The sequence below is a fragment of the Natator depressus genome, chromosome 20 (genome assembly GCF_965152275.1).
Source record: "Natator depressus isolate rNatDep1 chromosome 20, rNatDep2.hap1, whole genome shotgun sequence".
Taxonomy (NCBI): domain Eukaryota; kingdom Metazoa; phylum Chordata; order Testudines; family Cheloniidae; genus Natator; species Natator depressus.
Window position 1 is genome coordinate 24,923,003 of NC_134253.1, and position 20,499 is coordinate 24,943,501.

The following is a 20,499-nucleotide window of genomic DNA, read 5'->3' on the forward strand; positions in this document are numbered from 1 at the left end:
CACTAGATTGGAGCGGCACCATCTACCTGGGAAAGGCTCTGTGAACCATTCCCTAGTCCCCCAAGCCAGCCAGTCTCACTGCCATGGGGCCAGTTTGGAGGTGCACCCCCCTAGAAGGGAAAGGCCCAGAGACATTCCCTGCCTTCCTGAGCCAGCCAGTGCCCCTGCCCCAGGGCCAGCTTGGAGCCAGTGGCTCCAAGAGGGGAAAGGCTCCATAGTGCCCCTGAAGTGGAACCTGAGTAGAACCTATGCCCTGGATGTGAATCCCACCCCCTGTGCACCTGCCCTCCTCCACAGTCGCCAGTGCACACCCATGAAGAAGTGTCTTGCAAAGCCCTTGTCCAGAGGCCCGCATAGGTGCTGGAGCAGAGCCCTGCATGGGACTAGTCTTCAATCCTGCTCCCGCTATCGTGGCAGTGGGTCCTGCAGGATCCCAGTCCTACTGCAGGGCTCCATTCTGGAACTCCTCCTGCTCCCACCTGCAGCAGACTGCCATTGCTTCTGGAAGGTCAGCTCTCGCCAAGAGGACTGGCGCAAAGCAGATCCTAAACCACCACCAGTTTGGAGGGGCTGACAACGGCTGACTCATGGAGCAATGCTGGCTGCTACAAATCCACTTGGAAGCCTTTGGGGACTAGAGAGAGATGCAGGCGGCGCTGCTCCCGCTGCGGTGGGCCTGGGACACGAGGTCTCTCGCCTGCATTAGTGTGATTAGCTCATGGAACGAGGAATAATTTATGTTTACATTGCGCTTTCCGTCCCCAAGTGCTTCATGGTCTCTAGAGAAGGATCTGCCACCCACCACCAGAATGCAGCTACCTCTGCGGGGGAGCACGGCAGCTGTGTAACGGCCCACACCCACACTGCGTAGCAGCTTTTGGCAGAAAGCAAGAAGAATCCTGTGTCACACACAGATTTCAAGGGAGGGTTTGGGGAGGCTGAATGGAATTTGAGCAGGAGCCTGGGGCTAAGGCAGCTACTCCTGGGGACAGAGCCACGGGATTCCAGTGATCTCACTGTAGTGTTTTATCCAAAAGGCAGATGCTGTGGGCGTGCAGCTTCCCTTCCAAGCAAAGCATTGAGCTCAACAGCCCTTAAGGGATAGGAGAAGTGCCCCCTTCTGGATCATCAAGGCAATTTCTTGCTGCACCCTGGGCTTTCCTTCCTGGTCTCCACCCAGAACTAACTGGCCAGGTCACCGTTCAAAGCACCTCTCGTCCTATTCAGTCTCATATCCAGACAGCTAAGCTCAAGCTCCCCCAGCCCAGCTACATGCTAATGCACCACAGGGCTGTCCTTGCACACACCAGACATACTCAGACACCTACACACTTTAGTGTTAACACACACAGACATATTACAGCCATGCTACCATAACCTGGCACTTACACAGTTGCAAATTAACACACCTACTTTTCCACAGTGCTCCCTTCACAGGTTCTCTCACAAGGTCCTGCCCTGTCACTCACACACTACAGTGCCATGCTCACTAATGAACTCCCCTCTTGCAAGCTAACACACTCAGCCACAGTGGAACAGGGTCACCCCCTCCAGAGCATCCCTCATGACATGGGACAGCTCTGCAGCATCCCTACCTCAGTTTCCCCCTCCAGGGTGGGTCCCCTCAGCCTTCCCCACATTGGTCACATGACAGCCCTCCAGCTAGTCACTAAATAAACTTGAATGTTTCCAGGATAACTAGGGTCCAACTAAAAATCCTAACAAACAACAGGTTCTTCTGCCCTTCTGGAGCCCACTTTCTGGATTCAGTTTCTCTGCCCCTTCTGGGCTACCATGAAACCCTTCCCCACTCTGTCACAGAGCGCTGACTCCCCAGCTGCTTCCCCTGGAACTCCTCTCCCAGTCTACAGGTCCTGGCATTCCCCGCTCCCTGCCCCGCAGAGCAACTGGTGCTTTTAGCTGAGCCCTACCTCCCAGGACTTTCTCCCTGGAGGCCCTTTATCCTCGCAAATTCCTACTGCCTCCCCTACCAAGGAACTCCCTGCTTTCTCCTGGGGCCAACCTGTCTCCCTGAGAAAGAATTCCCTGGAACACAGTTTGCTCAGCCCTTTTTAGGAGACCCAGGTGTTCTCAGGTAACCCATCCCCTTAGCTCCACCCCCTCAGGCTACAAGGCAACTAATTTTGGCACAGGTAGGGCTGGTCCCATTTGCCCTGTAAGGGCCAGTGACCCTTTCTCTCTCACTCGCACACACATCCCTGTCACCTTCCCCAGAAATCCAGCGACCCCTGGCTGTGCATGGGAGCTGTCTGAAAGTCCCCCTCTGGCACCTTTTCCCTATATGCCACCACCAGGCAGGCCCAGCTTCATCCCCCATTCTCCAGCCTGCCACGAGGCCTACGGGCTCCAGGCCAGGCACCGTCCTCTCTCTTTTTCTCTTCCTCTGTCTCTCTCCCCTTCTCCCCCACCCCACATCTCTGTGGAGCACTTTATCCTTTTCCCTGGCTCAGCACAACGCCCCAGCTCATTAATTCTGCACACATGGCCAGCCGCGTGCCTGGCCTCCTGCTTGTGAGGACCCCACTGCACTTTGGATCAGGGACAAAATGCTGAGAGATAAGCAGGCTGTCAGCATCCTGGAAGCAGGCTCCCCTTTGGCTGGGCACTGCTGCCTGGCGGCTTCTTAACTGCAGTCCAGGGGAAGCCACGAGCCTCCCTCTGGAGTCTGGACACATGTCAGCCACAAGATGCCTCTTGGGTCCAGTGTCAGGGCTGTGAGGGGGCTGGCTGCCTCGGGCTGGTGGTTATTGGCCCAGCTGAGAATATGCCCCAGTAGATTCAGGACTTGTGAACAACCAGGTCTGTTCTGGTCTCACTCATGTAACTCAGAGCTGAGAAACGGGTTGTTTTGGCCAAGAAGATTTGTGCCTCTCTCTAGGGGCTGCAGTGATTCTACAGGGCAGGACCAGGGCCAGGAAGACACTGTAGAGCCAATGTCCACATTTGGTGGATTCAATGGACCTGCAGTACAGAAATGACAGCCGTGCCAAGTGAGTGCGGTGACCCTGCAGTACAGAGACGGCACCCGTGCCAGGTGGGTGCAGTGACCCTGCAGTACAGAATCAGTGCAGGTAGCAGGCAGGTCAAAATGCTTTACAACCATTAATTAACAAACTCACCCTGTGAGATCATCACCCCCATTTTACAGATGGGAAAACTGAGGCACAGCAGGGCAGTGACTCCCCCATGGCCAAACCATAAATCAGCTGCAGACTCAGGAAGAGAACACAACAGTCCTGATTCTCAGCGTTATGCTCAGACCGCTAAGCACAGCTTCTTTATCCAAGTAATGAAAAGCAATATGTGCAGGGAACCCCCTACCCCTCATGCGTTTCCTGCCCTGCCCCCCAGATGCCAGGCAGTGAAGGCCTTAGAGCCCAGGGCTGCTGCAGGCAGGGACTCACATAATAAAGGAGTTCGGTCCACCCTTCCATGGTGATACACTGGAAGACAGTCAGCACAGCAAACAGGATGTTATCGAACTGCGTGATCCCGTAATTTGGGCCTTCCCAGTACTCACGGCATTCTGTCCCATTGGGGCACATGCGGGCTGGTTCTTCTGTCCCACATGGAACATCGACCTTGATTTCGCCTGCAGGGTGGTAAAAGAAAAAGGACTGATATCCCGATGGCAGGTGGGCAGCCCTGCAAAAGTCAGGTAACCCCATGGCTGGCGGGTAACCTCGCGTCTGACAGCTAATCTGAGGGCTGGTGGGTTACCCCACAGAAGCCAAGGGCTTCTCCCTACATGTCCCCTTCCACTTGTCAAAGAGCTGAGGTAGTAACGATACCAAGCCCTTCCCGGATCCTTTTGCTGGAAGGCCCCAGTGCGGGGCACAGGAATTGTGTGCAGAGAGAAAGCAGTTGACGTTCAGGAGCCTGGCATCCAAAGAACCAGCCTGGTCTCTACAAAGGGAGGGGGAATGGACAGAACCTGTGTCTGAGGGTATCAGGAAGGAGCCCTGAACCTGCTCTTGCTGGAGTCAGTGGCAGCAGGGCTGGGCCCTGTGCTCTTCGGGGATGGGAGCCTTGGGGAAGGAAGCGTTGGGGCACCTGGTCATCCCCACACATGCCATGCCATGCAGCCCTCCTGTGTACAGCACTGGCAAGCCCTCCCCCCTTCGCCCTCCATGATCCCAGACACACTCCCTCTCTGAAGGGGACTGGGATCCCCACACTGAGCTCCAGACCCTTCCCCTCCTATTTCTCTGACCCTTGGCACCACAGCATCTGAACATCTCAAAGTCACTCCTTGGCCTACCAGCCACCACCCTGGGATATTACCCCATTGCACAGATGGGGAGCAGAGACACAAATGACTTGCCCAGTTACACAGGGAGGCCATGGTTAAGCCAGGAACTGGACCCGCGTCTCCTGGGTCCTGGTCCAGCATCTCTTCTTCTACTCCCAAAGCAGGGAAGGGATGGTCCCTCTCTATAGTACCTTATGGAGACCCCTCCTGGGACCCTGAGCTGAGCTCCAGCCCCTGACTCCCAGACACCCTGTCCTGGTGCAGGGAGGGGCCCTGCACTGAGTGCTGGTTCCCTCCAGATTGGTAGCTGGGATTTGCAAATACTAATCGGAGCCACTTCTCTCGTGTCTGCTGGGAGAGTCAGACTGCCTGGGACCCTGCAGGTGCTTCCTCCGTCCCCCTCTCCTTCCCTCCCCCAACCCCCTTCTCGATGACATGGCCGCGTTGCAGAAATAGCTCTCCCTCAATTAACACCATCTCCATCAGGGGAGAGAAATAATTAGGCCATTCCATATTGAGCGCAGGCCAGGGGCCCAGGGAGGAGCGGGAGAGAGAGAAGGAAACAGAACAGTGGGGATGACAGGCAGATTCCAGCCCCACACCCTGAGACACTTGGCCAGGGAAGGTGCTGTCACTCGTTGGCTGGGTTGCTGCTCACAGGGCCGGTGCCAGCTGGGTTCATACCACCCTCTCTCACACACAACAAGGACTGGGATTTTCCAGCTGCGGCTCTTCAAGCCCTTTACAGATGTTCCTTCATCTAGCCTTGATCCATGTCAACATGACCTCCACATGGTAGGGGGGGAAACCGAGGCACAGAGAGGGGAAGTGACTTGCCTGAGGCCACCCACCAGGTCAGTGCCAAAGCTTGGACTAGAACCCAGATGTCCTGGCTCCCTGTTTGCTGCTCTAGTCCTTAGACCATTTTTCCTCTAAGAGCTCGGAGTAGAACCTCCAAGTCTCAAGTATCCTGCTCTATGCCCAACCCCTCCAAGAGCAGGGATTAGAACCCAGGTGTCCTAGCTCCCAGACCCCTGCTTGACAAACATTCCTCCCTATGTGGAACCAGCATGCACGTAAAGGGAGCTTGTGCTGGCCCCTTTCTGCCGCTTGACTGGCAATTCCCTGCGTCACTCACCTACGGGACCCCGATCCGAACGCAGGGGACAGGCGACGCGGGCACTGGACCTACCTGTCACCAAGTCAAAGCAGGTGGTGTGAAATTTTCCCATATAAAATTCTAATCCTATGATTGCAAAAATAAGGATTGCAAAAAACAAGAGTAGGCCAATTTGTAGCAGAGGTATCATAGCCTTCATGATGGACTTCAGAACAACTTGTAAACCTGGGGCGGGAGAGAGGGAGACAGGGTGTCAGACGGCTGCTCCCACGGCAAAGGCAGGACCATGGAATTCTGGGCCCCCGGAGCAGTGCGGGGAGAGTCCCTCACTGCACAGCTGTGTGGGGACCCCACCAAGGATCCTGTGCTCAGCAATGAGACTCCACACCAGGAGGGCAGTAGATCAGTTAGTTAGACTAGAAACTCTGGGGGCCAGGCTTATCTTTGTGTTGTGTGTTTGTACAGCACAATGGGGGCCTGGTCCCTGACTGGGGCACCTAGGTGCTACCGTAATACACCTAATAAACGTACAGCACCCAGCACAATGGGGTCCTCTCCATGACCAGGGCTCCTACACACTGTCATAATCAAGCATCACAGAAGGGGTCATCCTCTTCTAGGCAGCACTGGGGAGACACCCCCCGCCCCCTGCAAGTGAGGCCATTTGGTTCTGGACTCCTAGGTCCCTGAGTAATGTTTGCAAACGGAGAAGTGCTTCAGAGACCAGCAGCAGTCACTCTCTGAACACACAAGGTCAGACAAGCTCTTCTAAAACCTCTCTCTGCAGCAGCTCCTGCCAGTTTCCAGCTTCAGTATGAGAGTAGCAGGGCAGCTGTTGGGAGCTGAGTCCCATTGGGGGATGACAAAGCCCAGGGCTGGGTGCTGGATCCCACAGGGAGGTAACAGGGCCTGGGGTTGGGTGCCGGGTCTCACTGGGGGATGACAAGCCCAGGGTTGGGTGCTGGGCCCCATGAGGAGGTGGCAGGGACCCGTGGCTGGATCCCAGGTCCCATGGGGAGCACAAGGACTAACTCACTTACTTGGAATCCCCGACACCAGCTTTAGTGGCCGGAGCACACGAACTGCCCGCAGCGTTCGCAGGTCGAAGTCAGAGCCGACTTTCGCCAAGATGCTGCAAGAGACGAAGGGGAGAGAGACAAAATAAGGGGCATGCTGGGAAGTGAGGCTGCCTGCCCTGCGCGGGGAAAGCTCCCCTCTGAGAGGAACACTGTAATTTTGCCACGGGAGGGGGGGAGAAAGGCATGTGTGGACGGGGCTACAGTAGGAACTGGTGGAAAGAAGGGGTCTCACTGCAACTGGGCAGCCAAGATTCTCAGGGTCAAATTCTACCCGCACATAAGCAAGTCAACAGAGCTGGGAACAGAGCCCAGGAGACCTGACTCCCAACTCCCTCTGATCAGACTGCGAGCTTTCACTCCTCTCCCCGAGCCAGGGAGAGAACCCAGGAGTCCTGCTGTTACCAGCTAAAGTGAAGGGGGCCTGCTTCATGAAAAATAAAATCATCATCTACTTATTTCTTTCGCACATTCCTTCCACGGATCCCACGGTGCTCTCCAAGAGAGGAACACGCAGGAATAACTTGCTCAGCACTGAGGGGTGCAGCAGCTGGTTAACGGCGCATGGCAATACCGCACAGCTGCTCTGGAAGGGAATGATCCAATCTTCATGCGAAAACCCAGGGGGAGTGGAAGGAGGCAGAATTCAATTATCTGTCTTGACATTTGGCCAGGATATTGGAGCTAATATCCCGACTCTTAGGAAAAGTGCCACAGGATCCCGTGAGCAAAAGCTGACAGGAGCCTGGTTTCATGGCATCCAAGAAGGGGCCAATCCAACATCACCTCAGTCACATTGGGAATGTCACCCTAGTGCCTGCAGCAAAGCTACCCCTGGCACCATGCTGAGGCAGTGGGGGCAGCCCCGGCTGACTGGGACGAGCGCTCCCTATGGAACCCATCTCAGCCCCTGGGTTTTCCTTGGAGGTTTCCCAGGCCTGCATATACCTAGCCTGTGAATTCAGACAGGATCATAGCACGGATGGCCTCAGTGGTTATAACCAGCCCGGTTGTAACACACAAACCTGTTCAGATTGTAGCACTGAGCATTTCAGATCAGACCCATAACTGGTTTCATCAGCCCAATATCTAGACTAACAGGCATTAACTCCAGTGTCCTGGACATATTCCAAGTCAGATTTTGCTTCCTTAAAATGCTTCCCTGCAGTTTCAGTGGGATACAGGATTCTCCATTACCTTCTGACCTAAACTCTCGAGTAGCGTTGCTGTGCGGGTGTTATCAGCAGCCACCTTCTACCCTAGAAGTCTCTGCATTTCCGTGCTGGGGGAGCCATCCCAGTACAGTGTTGTTGTGAGGCTGTTAAACAGCTGCCACTTTCACCCCACCCAGAAGTGGCTGCACTTCGAAGGAAAGTGAATTGTTCCATATTTAGATCTCTTGGGATGAAAATGGCTCTGGAAATGGGAGTTAATCTAGCCCTGTGTTTGTCTCTTTCTTATGATAATTAAAAGCTGAATCACAGGGGTTCAATAAGTAACTCTGGTTACAAAGCTTTTATTCTTCCTGGCTACGAGACATGAATCAGCAAAAGGCACAACTCCAGTGAGAGGGGCGTGTGTGATAAACAGATAGATCCACACACTCTCCCCAAAGGACCATAGCTCAGAGACGCTGTGGCCTGGGCTCCCATTGTCAGCTTTAGACCTTGGTGGATGCAGGAAGGGAAGGGGATGCTGGGATAGGGACCCCCGGCATGAGGGTTACAAAGGATTTGTGGGGGCACATTTGGGGGGTTATGCCCTCATTTCAGACGCTTCTCTGCTGCCAAGGTGCAAGCTCCTGTCCCAGATGCCCCTGTATTCTTACACACCCAGCACACACCCCTGCTGCCCTGTCACACCCCAGTGCCTCTGATCCAAACCCTGCCTGCCTGTCCCTTCCTTCCTGCGGTTACGTTCACCTCTCCAGAGCATCGCCAGGAAACCAATAATCCAGCAACTCCTTCGCCAGTTGTAGGGGTCGCTGGAGGTCCATCAATCATTCATGGGCCTTAGTGCCGCTCCTGAAAACACCTGCCCGGATATGAAACATTTGCTGTCCTTGCCACTCACCAAGGGTTTGGAAAACTAGCGGGCTAAACTGGGGACGTTCCCCCCCAATATCTCCCCAGCAAAGCTTTAGGGTCCAGATACTCTGGGAGGCAGATCATGATCAGCTCTAGGTTTGCGCATGTCTAGAATCTGGCCTCTTTTAAACACATCCCTGAGAGGTTAAAACTTTGTCACAAGCCTCCTGTGGCAGTGTGGTCCTCAGATTTGGTTCACAGATGAGAAAATCACTCCTCTAGGATGCTGTATTTGTGTGGTGGCGTGGCTGGCGCTCGCGCTCTCGGATGCTGTATTTGTCTGGTGGTGTGGCTGGTGCTCGCCCTCTAGGACGCCGTATTTGTGTGGTGGCGTGGCTGGTGCTCGCCCTCTAGGACGCCGTATTTGTGTGGTGGACTGGCTGGCGCTTGCGCTCTAGGATGCCGTATTTGTGTGGTGGCGTGGCTGGCGCTCGCGCTCTAGGATGCCGTATTTGTGTGGTGGCGTGGCTGGCGCTCGCACTCTAGGACGCCGTATTTGTGTGGTGGACTGGCTGGCGCTTGCGCTCTAGGACGCCGTATTTGTGTGGTGGCGTGGCTGGCGCTCGCGCTCTAGGATGCCGTATTTGTGTGGTGGCGTGGCTGGCGCTCGCACTCTAGGACGCCGTATTTGTGTGGTGGACTGGCTGGCGCTTGCGCTCTAGGACGCCGTATTTGTGTGGTGGCGTGGCTGGCGCTCGCGCTCTAGGATGCCGTATTTGTGTGGTTGCGTGGCTGGCGCTCGCACTCTAGGACGCCGTATTTGTGTGGTGGACTGGCTGGCGCTTGCGCTCTAGGACGCCGTATTTTTGTGGTGGCGTGGCTGGCGCTCGCGCTCTAGGATGCCGTATTTGTGTGGTGGCGTGGCTGGCGCTCGCCCTCTAGGACGCCATATTTGTGTGGTGGCATGGCTGGCGCTCACCCTCTAGGATGCCGTATTTGTGTGGTGGCATGGCTGGCGCTCGCGCTCTAGGACGCCGTATTTGTGTGGTGGCGTGGCTGGCGCTCGCGCTCTAGAACGCCGTATTTGGGTGGTGGCGTGGCTGGCGCTCGCGCTCTATGATGCCGTATTTGTGTGGTGGACTGGCTGGCGCTTGCGCTCTAGGATGCCGTATTTGTGTGGTGGCGTGGCTGGCGCTCGCGCTCTAGGATGCCGTATTTGTGTGGTGGCGTGGCTGGCGCTCGCACTCTAGGACGCCGTATTTGTGTGGTGGACTGGCTGGCGCTTGCGCTCTAGGACGCCGTATTTGTGTGGTGGCGTGGCTGGCGCTCGCGCTCTAGGATGCTGTATTTGTGTGGTTGCGTGGCTGGCGCTCGCACTCTAGGACGCCGTATTTGTGTGGTGGACTGGCTGGCGCTTGCGCTCTAGGACGCCGTATTTGTGTGGTGGCGTGGCTGGCGCTCGCGCTCTAGGATGCCGTATTTGTGTGGTGGCGTGGCTGGCGCTCGCCCTCTAGGACGCCATATTTGTGTGGTGGCATGGCTGGCGCTCACCCTCTAGGATGCCGTATTTGTGTGGTGGCATGGCTGGCGCTCGCGCTCTAGGACGCCGTATTTGTGTGGTGGCGTGGCTGGTGCTCGCCCTCTAGGATGCTGTATTTGTGTGGTGGACAGGCTGGTGCTCGCGCTGTAGGATGCCATATTTGTGTGGTGGTGTGGCTGACGCTCGCGCTCTAGGACGCCGTATTTGTGTGGTGGACTGGCTGGCGCTCGCGCTCTAGGATGCCGTATTTGTGTGGTGGCGTGGCTGGCGCTCGCGCTCTAGGACGCCGTATTTGTGTGGTGGACTGGCTGGCGCTCGCCCTCTAGGACACCGTATTTGTGTGGTGGCGTGGCTGGCGCTCGCGCTCTAGGACACCGTATTTGTGTGGTGGACTGGCTGGCGCTCGCGCTCTAGGACGCCGTATTTGTGTGGCTGTGCTGTTGGGTGATGCTTGCAGCCTGAGGGGTGGCTGCGCCTGCCTTGTGCAGCCCTGTTCCGTTTGTTTCCACGGGTCCCAGTTCAGTGAAACTCTGCCCCATCCAGTCCTGCCCTAACCAGGCTCTGACTCTGCAGCAACTCCACTGAGCTCAATGGCCTCGCTCCTGATTTACACCCGAGTGGAGTCAGACCCAACAATCCCTGCAGCTTCAACTCTAAAACCAAGATGCTGCCTGCTGTGTGGCTGTCCGACCAAGCGGTGGCGCCTGCCCATAGGGGCACAGCCCTGCAAGCCAGTAGGAGACAGAGGCAGGTTAGATTCAGGAATTGACAGGCGCGTCCCACGGGCTTCTGCATTTTGCTATTTTTAATTACAGAATTAGCAAGGCCACCACGGCCTTTGATGCCTTTATATATGATCGTCAGGAGTGTATTTATAGAAGAATTGAACGTTGATGTTAACAGCCTCTCCCATAAAAGCATCGGGGGTGAAACTCCTCTCACCGCCCTGGAGCTGGGAAGGGAAAGGTGGCAGGATGCATTAAAAAAGGGGATAGCAAATTGATGGCACCCTGGGGAAGTATGAAAATCTTCCCTGCAGAAGGGATCCAGGGTAATCCTAGCTCACCATCCTTTCAACCCAAAGAACATAATCGGATATACAAATTATAGGCCAGGATCACCAAAATGCAGCCTCCTCTGGGGTGGGGCACAGCAGCTGTTTAAAAGCTGCGCAATAATGATCTACTGGAATATCAGTGCTGAAATGCAGCCATCTCTGGGGTGGGGCACAGCAGCTGTTTGACAATGCACAGCAATACTACAAAGGATTTGCTCATCAGACGATGAAATGCAGCCACTTCTGGGATGGGAGGCGACATGACAATTTAACCGGGTTACGCAATGGTTTTGTCAATCTGCCTAAGCATTTCTAATTGGACCATCATCATGAATCGGGCCTCGAAATGAATGGGATTACCACATCTAACTGCAGGAGTGGGACACAATGGAAATACTGGTGAGTCAGGATCTGGCTAGGACTTCACATTTAGCACCTCCATCAGGAGCTTTAATAGACACACATAGTCGAGACCTTGGTTGGTACATTTCATTCTACGGATAGCAACACGCCGGAGCACTGCGGTCAAACCCCCAGGAGCACATCACTCCCTGCCTCACCCTTCGCTGTCTCCCATCCACCCTACAGACCCAGCATGATGCTCTTTTGCTCACAAGCAATGCTAGGGTCACAGCACAAAGTGGTGTCACAGCATTATTATTCAAAAAAAGTGAAAACAGGTGTAGGGGATCGACTGAAACATTGTCCTGCCTGTTTTGGAACCCAAACAAGACAGCATCATGCAAAAGCGGCTAGAAACAGCAAGTTCTCCATCACTCAGCATCTTTAATCAAGCCTGGATGTCTTTCTAAAACATACCCCCGAGTTCAAACAGGAATCATAGGGTGGGTTCTCTGGCCTGTGTTCTGCAGAAAATCAGACTAGATAATCAGAACGGTCCCTTCTGGCCCTCAAATGTATGAAATGGGGCTCAAGCCACCATAGCAGGATCCTGCTGTTTCTTCTGTGGGGTCTAGATCTGGGGTGTGGGTTTTAAGAACAGGTTAGACCAGCACAAGTCAGAGATGGTCGAGATATTCTTAAACCTGTGCCAGTGCAGGGGGAGGGACTCCATGACCTCTTGGGGTCCCTTCCGTCCCTACATTTCTCTGATTCAAATCCAACCCCAGGGTGAAGTAAATCTGATCCTTAACATCATATGTATTATAATCCAAGGTGTCTGTAGAGGCGGGGGGGGGGGGGGGGGGAGGGGAAGGATTTTCAGCCTGACAGTGGCCATTTTGCTACTTTGGTCTGTTCTTGTCAATTGGACTGATCGAATGGTGCCAAAATCTTCACAGCCTGATTCTCCTCTCACTTAGGGCCATCAGAAGTTAACCACACACACACCACTGTCCCCGACCCTCTCTGGCCGAAGGGATCCAAGGGCTCACTAGGCGTGCTGAGCCAAGGGGGGTGGGAACCAGTGCATCTTGGAAGGTCAGGTGAAAGCCCAGAGCCTGACTGGAGGGATGAGGAGGCCATGAGAATGGAGAGCCATTGGGATCCGTCTAACAGGAGCTGTAGGACACTATCTGCTGAAATAGGGACTTTTAGGGTATGTCTACACTGCAGCTGGGAAGGTGGCTCCTCGCCTGGGCCGACAGAAATGCCCTAGCTCTGCTCAAGCTAGCATGCTAAAGACAGCAGTGTGGATGCTGTGGCACCGACAACGACTTGGGCTAGCCACCTGAGACCAAGCCCACCCGACCCCCGGGTCCTAGCTCAAGTGGCTAACCCGAGCCTTCCCCCATGCTGCAACATCTGCACTTCTCGTTAGATGCAAGTTTGAGCAGAGCTAATGCAGGTCTTTCTACCCGGGCTGGGAGGCACACTCCCAGCCGCAGTGGAAACGTCTCCTTCGGGACTAAGCAGAGGCTAAGGCTTTGTCAAAGGCCTCTAGCAGGGAATCAAAGCCAGCTGGGATAAAGCGCTGTCCAGTCGAACCGCCCCTGGCTCTGGGGCCAATAGAAAGCAAAAGCTGGGCCACCCTAACTAAGACACCAACCTCTTTCAGGAGGGCCCTGTCACAAATCAGAGAGACAGAGTGCCTGGGCCCAATGGCTTTACTGGGCCTTGCCGGAGAGGGCAATGAGGTTGGACTCCCACAGACAGTGGGATTCTCATATCCTGGGAGGGCACCGAGACTTCTGTGTATAATGTTCTTCCTGGGCACTTTGGGGGGAGGGGGCATGTCTTATAAGCATCTTCAGGATTTCTCATAGGAAGAAATAGAACCCAAGAGTCTTGACCCACAGTCCTCTGCTCTAACCACTATCCCCTTCCAGAGTTGGGAATAGAACCCAGGAGTCCTGACACCTGGTCCCCCCCATCTCCAACCTCTATACCCTACTTCCTCCCAGAGCTAGAAATAGAAGTTCTGAACCCAGGAGTCCCGACACCTAGTCCCTGCTCTAACCACAAGAGCCCATTCTCTCCTGGATCCTCACTTAGGTAGCTGGGAGTAGCCATGCTGCCTGCTGCTTATCCTGTCACTGTTATGCCAGAGGGTCTCTTCCCATTTACCAGATCTCCATAGCAACTGGCCATTTCCCATTCACACAGTCTCCAGGGTTACCTTCCTGCTCATTCATGCTTGTTGCCTTGGTGACAAGCCCCATCTCATTGATACAATCAGCAGCCTGTGTGTGTGATGGGTGGCAGAAAATGCGGCTTCCCTGAACCCAGGGGCAGATGGTGGAGTGAAGGGGGAGAGGAGAGAGCGAGCACTGCCGGTATAGTTCAATGCTGCCACTCCCCTGCTACCTCTGCCCAGCTAAGGACAGGGCAGGGCCGCCACTTCTTGGAGGGGAGGCCATGAAGGATCTGCTACTTTGGTCAGTGAGTCGCAGGGGACCCTCTGTAGTGGACGCTCTCCTCCCTGGGTCAGTGTTGCTCCCAACGCGGGGGTGCAGTGCTGCTGGCAGCTCTGTGTTCTCAAGCTGCTACACCAAAGTCCTGACCAGTTGTGGTCATTAGAGATGCTTCCCAAGTGTCTGGCTGTTAACCTGGCTGGCTAGTTCCCCTCTGTCTCTCCACAAGTCCATGTGCTACTTCGGCTGCATACAGGGTCCTCCCTCACTTCCTGTCCCAAAGCAACAACAGTTCAGATGCCAACTGCAGAGTAGTGGTCTCTTCTTTAGAGTCTGCATCCAACTCTAGGCAACATACCCAAATCCCCTCTATCTATCTATCCAACCCTACACATCCAACCCCCCGCAGTAGTAATCTCTCTCTCTAATCCGCTGTAGTTTACGTTTTTATATAGCACACATCGTCAGAGTATCTAGGCTCCCAGTTCTGTCCTGGTTGCTCTTACCGTAGTCTTGCTGGAGCTATCTAAGAGGGATGGTGGGGCATGCGAGCAGCACGGATGTCATTTCAGAAGCACAGCTCTCTGTAAGGGTGGGGGTCTGTGACAGCCCCTCAGCCTGGTGTCGGGGGGATACGTTCTCCATGGAGCAGAGCCCCCAGGCCCACGTGATCCAGGACAGGTTTGTTGGATGGACCTTGTGTGAAACCAAACAAGTTACAGCTTTGCGATGTTGAGGTGCCTTCATGGGTGAAAAGGGGAACAGAATTTGGCCTGTGTGTGTGACCCCGCGTGGCAGGTGTGCACAGCACCAATGCAGGTACAAATGTGTGGAGCGGCAGGCATGAAAGGGTGTGTAGGTGTGTACATACAGTGAGGCAGGTGTGCAGGCGTATTTGGGCAACGTGCCCAATGTGAATACAGTGCAGCACAAGTGTGAGGGCACGTGGAATTGTACCCAATGTGGAGATGGCAGGTGTGGAAAGCTATGTGGGTGTGGGATTCCGTATGAATGTAGGGCATGCGGTGGGAGCGGGGACGTCATGCCCAATATGAAGGCACTGTGCCTTGTACAAACACACTGTGGAAGGTGTGCGAGGGCAGGTGGTGTCGTGCCCAGTGTGCGTACAGTGTGGCAGGCACGCAAAGGTATGTGCGGACACAGCGCGATGAAGGGTCACTGCCAGGAGTTGGTGTTGAATATTGCTTCATGTTTTCATATAGAGTCGTCCTCTGCGTCGGGTGCTGGGGAAGGGGCAGCGTGGGGGGAGGGAAGCCTGCATGCTGACCTGTGTGCGTGGGCTCGGTGTGACGGGGTGTGGGCAGTTTGCCAGATTTTCAAAAGCTCTGCTCCCAGCAGCTCCAATGCAGCTAAACAGTCCAGCACAAGGTGGGACTCAATAGAGCCGCTTATAAGTTGTCTACACGGGAGCAGAGCCAGGGCACCTTCTTCCACTGCATGCTCTTCAGGGCAGGAGCTGTAGCTCCATGTGTGTTCGGACAGCACCTGGCGTAATGCCCCTGCGCAAGCGAGCCTGTGCTCTGCTGCAAACTGAAGGTGCAGGAATACTGATGAGCATGTACACTGTGTCTGCCTGTGTGTGCGCGCAAGTGTGTATGAAACGTGTGTGCGCTCTGTGAGCGTGTGTGTGTGCGGGCATGTGTAAGTGTGTATGCACATGTGTGAGCTCCATGTGTCTGTGCGTGTGAGTGTGTGTACGTATGTACTCTGTGTGCCTGCGTGGGGGTGCACAAGTAAATGTGCGTGGGCGTGAACTCTGTAGGCCATTGTGAGTGTGAGAGCTCCGTATGCCTGTACGTGTGGCCACACCTGTGTGTGCAGGCTGCTGGTGTGAGTGGCTGCCCTTGCTCCGTGCCCTTGTTGCAGGCAGGAAGGTGAGAGGCTGGGGTAAGAAGCAGGAGATCAGTTCTGTCCTGTGCCAGAGTCCTGCAGCCGAGGGCGGAGTTAGCCCCGGGGCGCTGCCTGGCACTGCCTTTCCCTTCCGCAGGTTATTGCTCCTTTCCTCCCTCATCCACTCTGTCCTTTTCCTCCTTGTTCTGTCTCCCTTCCCCCTCTCTAATTTCACATTCCCTCTTTCTTGCTTCTCCCAGCAGAGCTCCATCCACAGCCGAGAACAGAACCAGAACGGAACAGACGCAGCTGCGGCCTCCCTCCCCCTTCCTTTCACACTCCCCCTTTCTCTCTCTCTCTCTCTCTCTCTCACTCCCCTTGTGCTCTCTCTCTCCTATTCTCCTTCATGCACTGAGTCACAGGGCACCTGGCACAGCCTATGTCCTCCCCGAACCTGACACCCCCCACGTACTCCAGCAGAGCCCCCTGCCCTGGGGACCCCCTTAGCAGCTCCAGGCAGGCTGTTTCATATTGAATGGTGTCGCTCTGGACGGAGGCGAACAACCCAACCATGGCATGGCAATGGGACAAGATCCACCCAGCTGGGGACGCCAAATCCCCCTAGCAGCTGTCCCTGCTCCTCCCTGGCCCCACCTGCATGTACCATGGTGTACCAGTTCTGAGCAATGAGCCCTGCAAGCCGCCTGGGGCAGCGAGATTGGGGATGCCATCAGGGAGCCTCCCCCCAAACACATCCCATTAGCACAGCCTCATGCCCCTCGTACCCGCCTGTCCTCCCACATACACCACGGCCCCCCCTTGCCCAGTGCTCATCTAGTCCACCCCCTGGGCGGATGCAGAGTTCTCCCCCATGGGGCAGGCACTGAGTATATCTCACTATATCCATTTCCTGCCATTGCTGAGTCTCGGGCACTGGCAGCATCTTGGTGCCTTCAGTTCTCTGCCTGTGGCACACAGCAGCTTACTCTCTTGAGAGCTGGGATACTTTCATCTAATCCCAGTTGTTGGGCTTGGTGTGCGGGTGCTGGGGGTGGCCTGTGATAGACAGGAGGTCACACTAGAGGAGCTGATGGTTCCTTCTGGCCTTGAACTCTCTCACTCCTACAGCCGGAGTGGACTCTGACAATCATCTGTACAGTCATTTCCCAGCGCTTTGTCCGCCAGCCCCCGTGTGCCAGGGGTTTGGGAGGGGGCGGGTCTCAGCCCAGATGCTCCTGACCAGATGTCCATGTCACAAACCCCCCCCGCACCACTGGTGAAAACCAGCCCCCTTGCCAGCAGCTTCAGCAGACATGGGAGACAGGCCATAGAGATGGAGCTTCTTCTGCCATTCGGGGTGGGGGGGGAGGAGGGACGGTCCCTCCATTGCAGGGCTAAGAGAAAGACAGATAGAGGGGTGTGTATGGAGCTGGATGGACAGATAGATCGATCAATCGATCCATCAGCCTTGTACATTTCCCAGAGGCACTGCCTTTGTGACCCTTCCTTTCACCTCTTAACCCCATGGCAGCAGAGAGCAGCTCAGCGCTGCTGGACGATCTCTCCCCCTAGGCGTTAGCAGGCACAGGGAGCCACCTAGAGTGCTGAGCACAGACAGGTCTGGGGCAGGTCCCTGCTCTGCTCACACCCACCCCTAGCCCAGGGCAGAGGATCCTGGAGGGAGCAGGCTGCCAAGGCCCGGAAGAGGCAGAGAGAGGAGCTGATGAAAGCGAAGGGGACTTGGGCAAGCCCTGTTCCTCCCAGGTGTAGGGGGACAGTCAGGCTCTCCTATTACGGAGGAGAAAGAATCCTCTCAGCTACAGTGCAGGAGCAGCCCCCTGGGTGGTGCAGGAGCCCCCTCTTTGGGGAGGCTAACCACGCGGCCCCACCCCTTCTGCCCAAGCCCCAGCCACCAGAGGGCCCCACCCCAACGCCTGCCCAAGCCCCGAGCTGCCCCGGGGCTAGAGGAGCTCCAGCGAAACAGCCCCGGTCCACTTGCCAGCCCCAGCCACCTGCTGGCATCTGGCTGGAGCTGAGCTGGCGCCGGCTTGGGGGAAAGGGCGCAGCGTGGGGGGGGCAGGGCTTGGCTTAGGAGAGGTTTAGCCTCCCTTAGCCTATTATACCCACCGCCCATGAGCAGCCCAGTCTGGGCAGACAGATATCCCCCCCATTAACCTTTACCCTAACCCTAGCCCTGTCAGTGTGCTCCAGCCATGTCCTGGAGACACCCTGCTATGGGGGGAGTTCTCAGCCTCTGTGAAGGCTACCCAAGCAGGGGCCACTGGATCCCATGGACAGGGTAGAGGCACTCTGGTGGGGTCCCTGTCCCCCCTGCAGCTCTGGACTTCACATCGTCCTCAAACCCCACTTGGCCGACTCCTCCTCCCCACCCAATACCCCCTGGTACTTCCTGCACATCCCCAGGGCACACCTGCTCCACAATCATTACTCCCTGCGCCCCCCTGGTCCCGACTGCCCCCCCTGGTCCTTGCCGTCCAGAGCTCTGGGCAAGTGGCGATCAAAGTCATTTTGGGGTGGGGAGGGTCTGGTGAGCGCCGCTCGGGGACCCAGAACAGGGAAGGAGCAGAGACGAATGGAAGCGACACGATCAGACGGGCAGCCGGAGACGCAAAGAGACAGAAAGTGAGAGCCACAGCCCGAGACAGGCAGAGGAACTAGGGCAGACACTGTGGGGAGGGCAGGAGTCCTACAACCCGCGGTGGCTACAGGATCTTGCAGATCATCAGGCGATGGCACAACCAGCCTGCCTGTACCCTATGCAGACTGGGGCACAGAGAGAGAGAGAGAGATGACAGGGCCTGATCCCCCTTTGCAGTCCCTTTGCTATAAGGTCCCCACCACCACCACCAAGTGCAGGGCGCATATCGGGGGTGGATCAGGGACAGGAGGAGGTGATGCTGGTGCGTGCCTCTGCCCTGGCTATTTCCTGGCTGCAGCAAGGCCCACACAGCTCTGAACCAGCCCCAGCAGCTCCAGAACGGGGAGACGCAGGGCCAGCTCCCATTGGTCCCAGGCTAGACTGCAGCAGCCCAGAGACAAATCTGGGCCTTAAGTGAATGAAGCTGTTACTGAAGCCAAGATATGAGACACTGCAACAGATTGACAGAGAGAGAGAGAGAGAAGGGAGATGCATTAAAAAAAAAAAGAGTGTCTGGGAAAGGGGGAGCGGGTAATCACAATGAGAAAAGAGGGAAGACAGAAAGGCGAAATGTGGAGAGAGAGAGAAAGGTCACAGCGGCTTTCCGCACGGTCGTTAGATGCAGCGGCCTTTTGATTCATCAGCAGAATCCAGAGCTGGGTTTCTGTTCAGCTTTGATCGGGCCGGACTGACATTTAGAGCATCTAGACAGGGCCTAATCAAAGGCTCTGGTGAGCAGAGGGGGCGAGGGCTCTGGGAGCTGGACAATGCAGGGTTAGGATGCTGGACAAATGGCACCCGGCAACCCCTCAGGAAGCAGCAGCCGTGGGAACGGGCTGTGTCAGCAGATAAGGATTTAGGGCGAAACACAACAGGGATCCTCGGAAGGCTCGGTCTGGAAAAGAATCGAATTCACAGAGTCCAAAGAGCCTCAGTGCTCGGGAGGAGGGGTGGGCTTGTGGCTAAGGCGCTGGGCTGGGACTCAGACAAGCAGGGGTTCAATTTCATGGCTCTGTCACAGACAGTGAGCAAGTCACTCCATGCCTCAGTTTCCCCATCAGTTATGATGACTTTCCTACGGGAATGTTAATTCCTCAGTGTCAGCTAGCAGGGGGATAGGGGTTAGCTGGATAGACTAGCCCGGGACCCAGCAGCAGCTTGTCTGCATTGTAGGGGGCAGCCAATGCTCACAGGGGGTGAAGCAGAGGGATGCTAGCTCTACCCCAGCATGAGGGCTTACAGCCTCCACAGACACGAGCGGGTGACAGGCCTGGGAAGCAGGACCACCAGCATCACACCCCGATGCTAGCCAGGCTGCACCTCACCGAAGCCGAGGACTGAATTTAGCCCTTGGCTGTAGTCAGGACTCAGGATCTGCCTGCAGGGGCCTGCAAACACGGAAAGCAGTCACCCCATACAGGGAAGAGATACATGCGCTGATGGGTCCTTCTCACTACCTGGGAACCATGGGGAAAGGTGGTTGCTGCTCCACCGATTGGTGACTTTAGAGCACAGAACCAATAAAAGGAAACTCTCTTGCCAATAGCAGGTAGTCAGCCTCGGGAAACCTAAGTGAGAGAGGGGGAGGCGATGAGATGGATGGAGAGACAGACAGCGTGGGGTATATGGAGTAAGAGAAGTGGGTACACATGGCAACAGATAAACAGATCAGATAGACAGATGTCCTCAGGTCAGATACTGAGAGTGAACTATTAAAGGACCATTCAACTCTGTGGCCATTAATAACTTTGGCTCTGCAGGGAGGATCAGGGTAATCAACTCTGATGGCACAAGGCCTGGGCTGATCACCACAGGGGTCAGGAAGGACTCCTCCCTGCCCCACTGCACTGGAAAAGAAGTGGTTGCCTTCCTCCGAAGCATGAGGTATTGGCCACTGCTGAGGGCAGGATAATGAACTTGATGGGGCAGGGTCTGGCATGGTGCAGCAGACAGCAGGGGATATCAGGCTACAGGACTGCCAGAGGCAGAGAGAGAGAGTGCACTGGGTCTCACCCCTGGAGCAGGGAGTGTCTTCAATGAGCAGGCCTGAGCACCGAAGCAGGAGAAACACAATTTCGGGGAA

At 55.7% G+C, this 20,499-nt stretch overlaps 1 protein-coding gene across 14 annotated transcripts in view; it reads right to left on the bottom strand.

The window, feature by feature from the left end:
* CACNA1A (calcium voltage-gated channel subunit alpha1 A) overlaps positions 1–20,499 on the bottom strand; it is a 147,007-nt gene that overhangs the window by 82,610 nt on the left and 43,898 nt on the right. For all 14 annotated transcript variants that reach the window (XM_074935164.1, XM_074935161.1, XM_074935162.1 and 11 more), the window contains exons 4-6: positions 6,434–6,525; positions 5,466–5,618; positions 3,426–3,613 (exon numbers count right to left, since the gene is read on the bottom strand). In XM_074935164.1, coding sequence (XP_074791265.1) covers positions 3,426–3,613; positions 5,466–5,618; positions 6,434–6,525 — 433 coding nt within the window. The remainder of the gene's footprint in view (positions 1–3,425; positions 3,614–5,465; positions 5,619–6,433; positions 6,526–20,499) is intronic.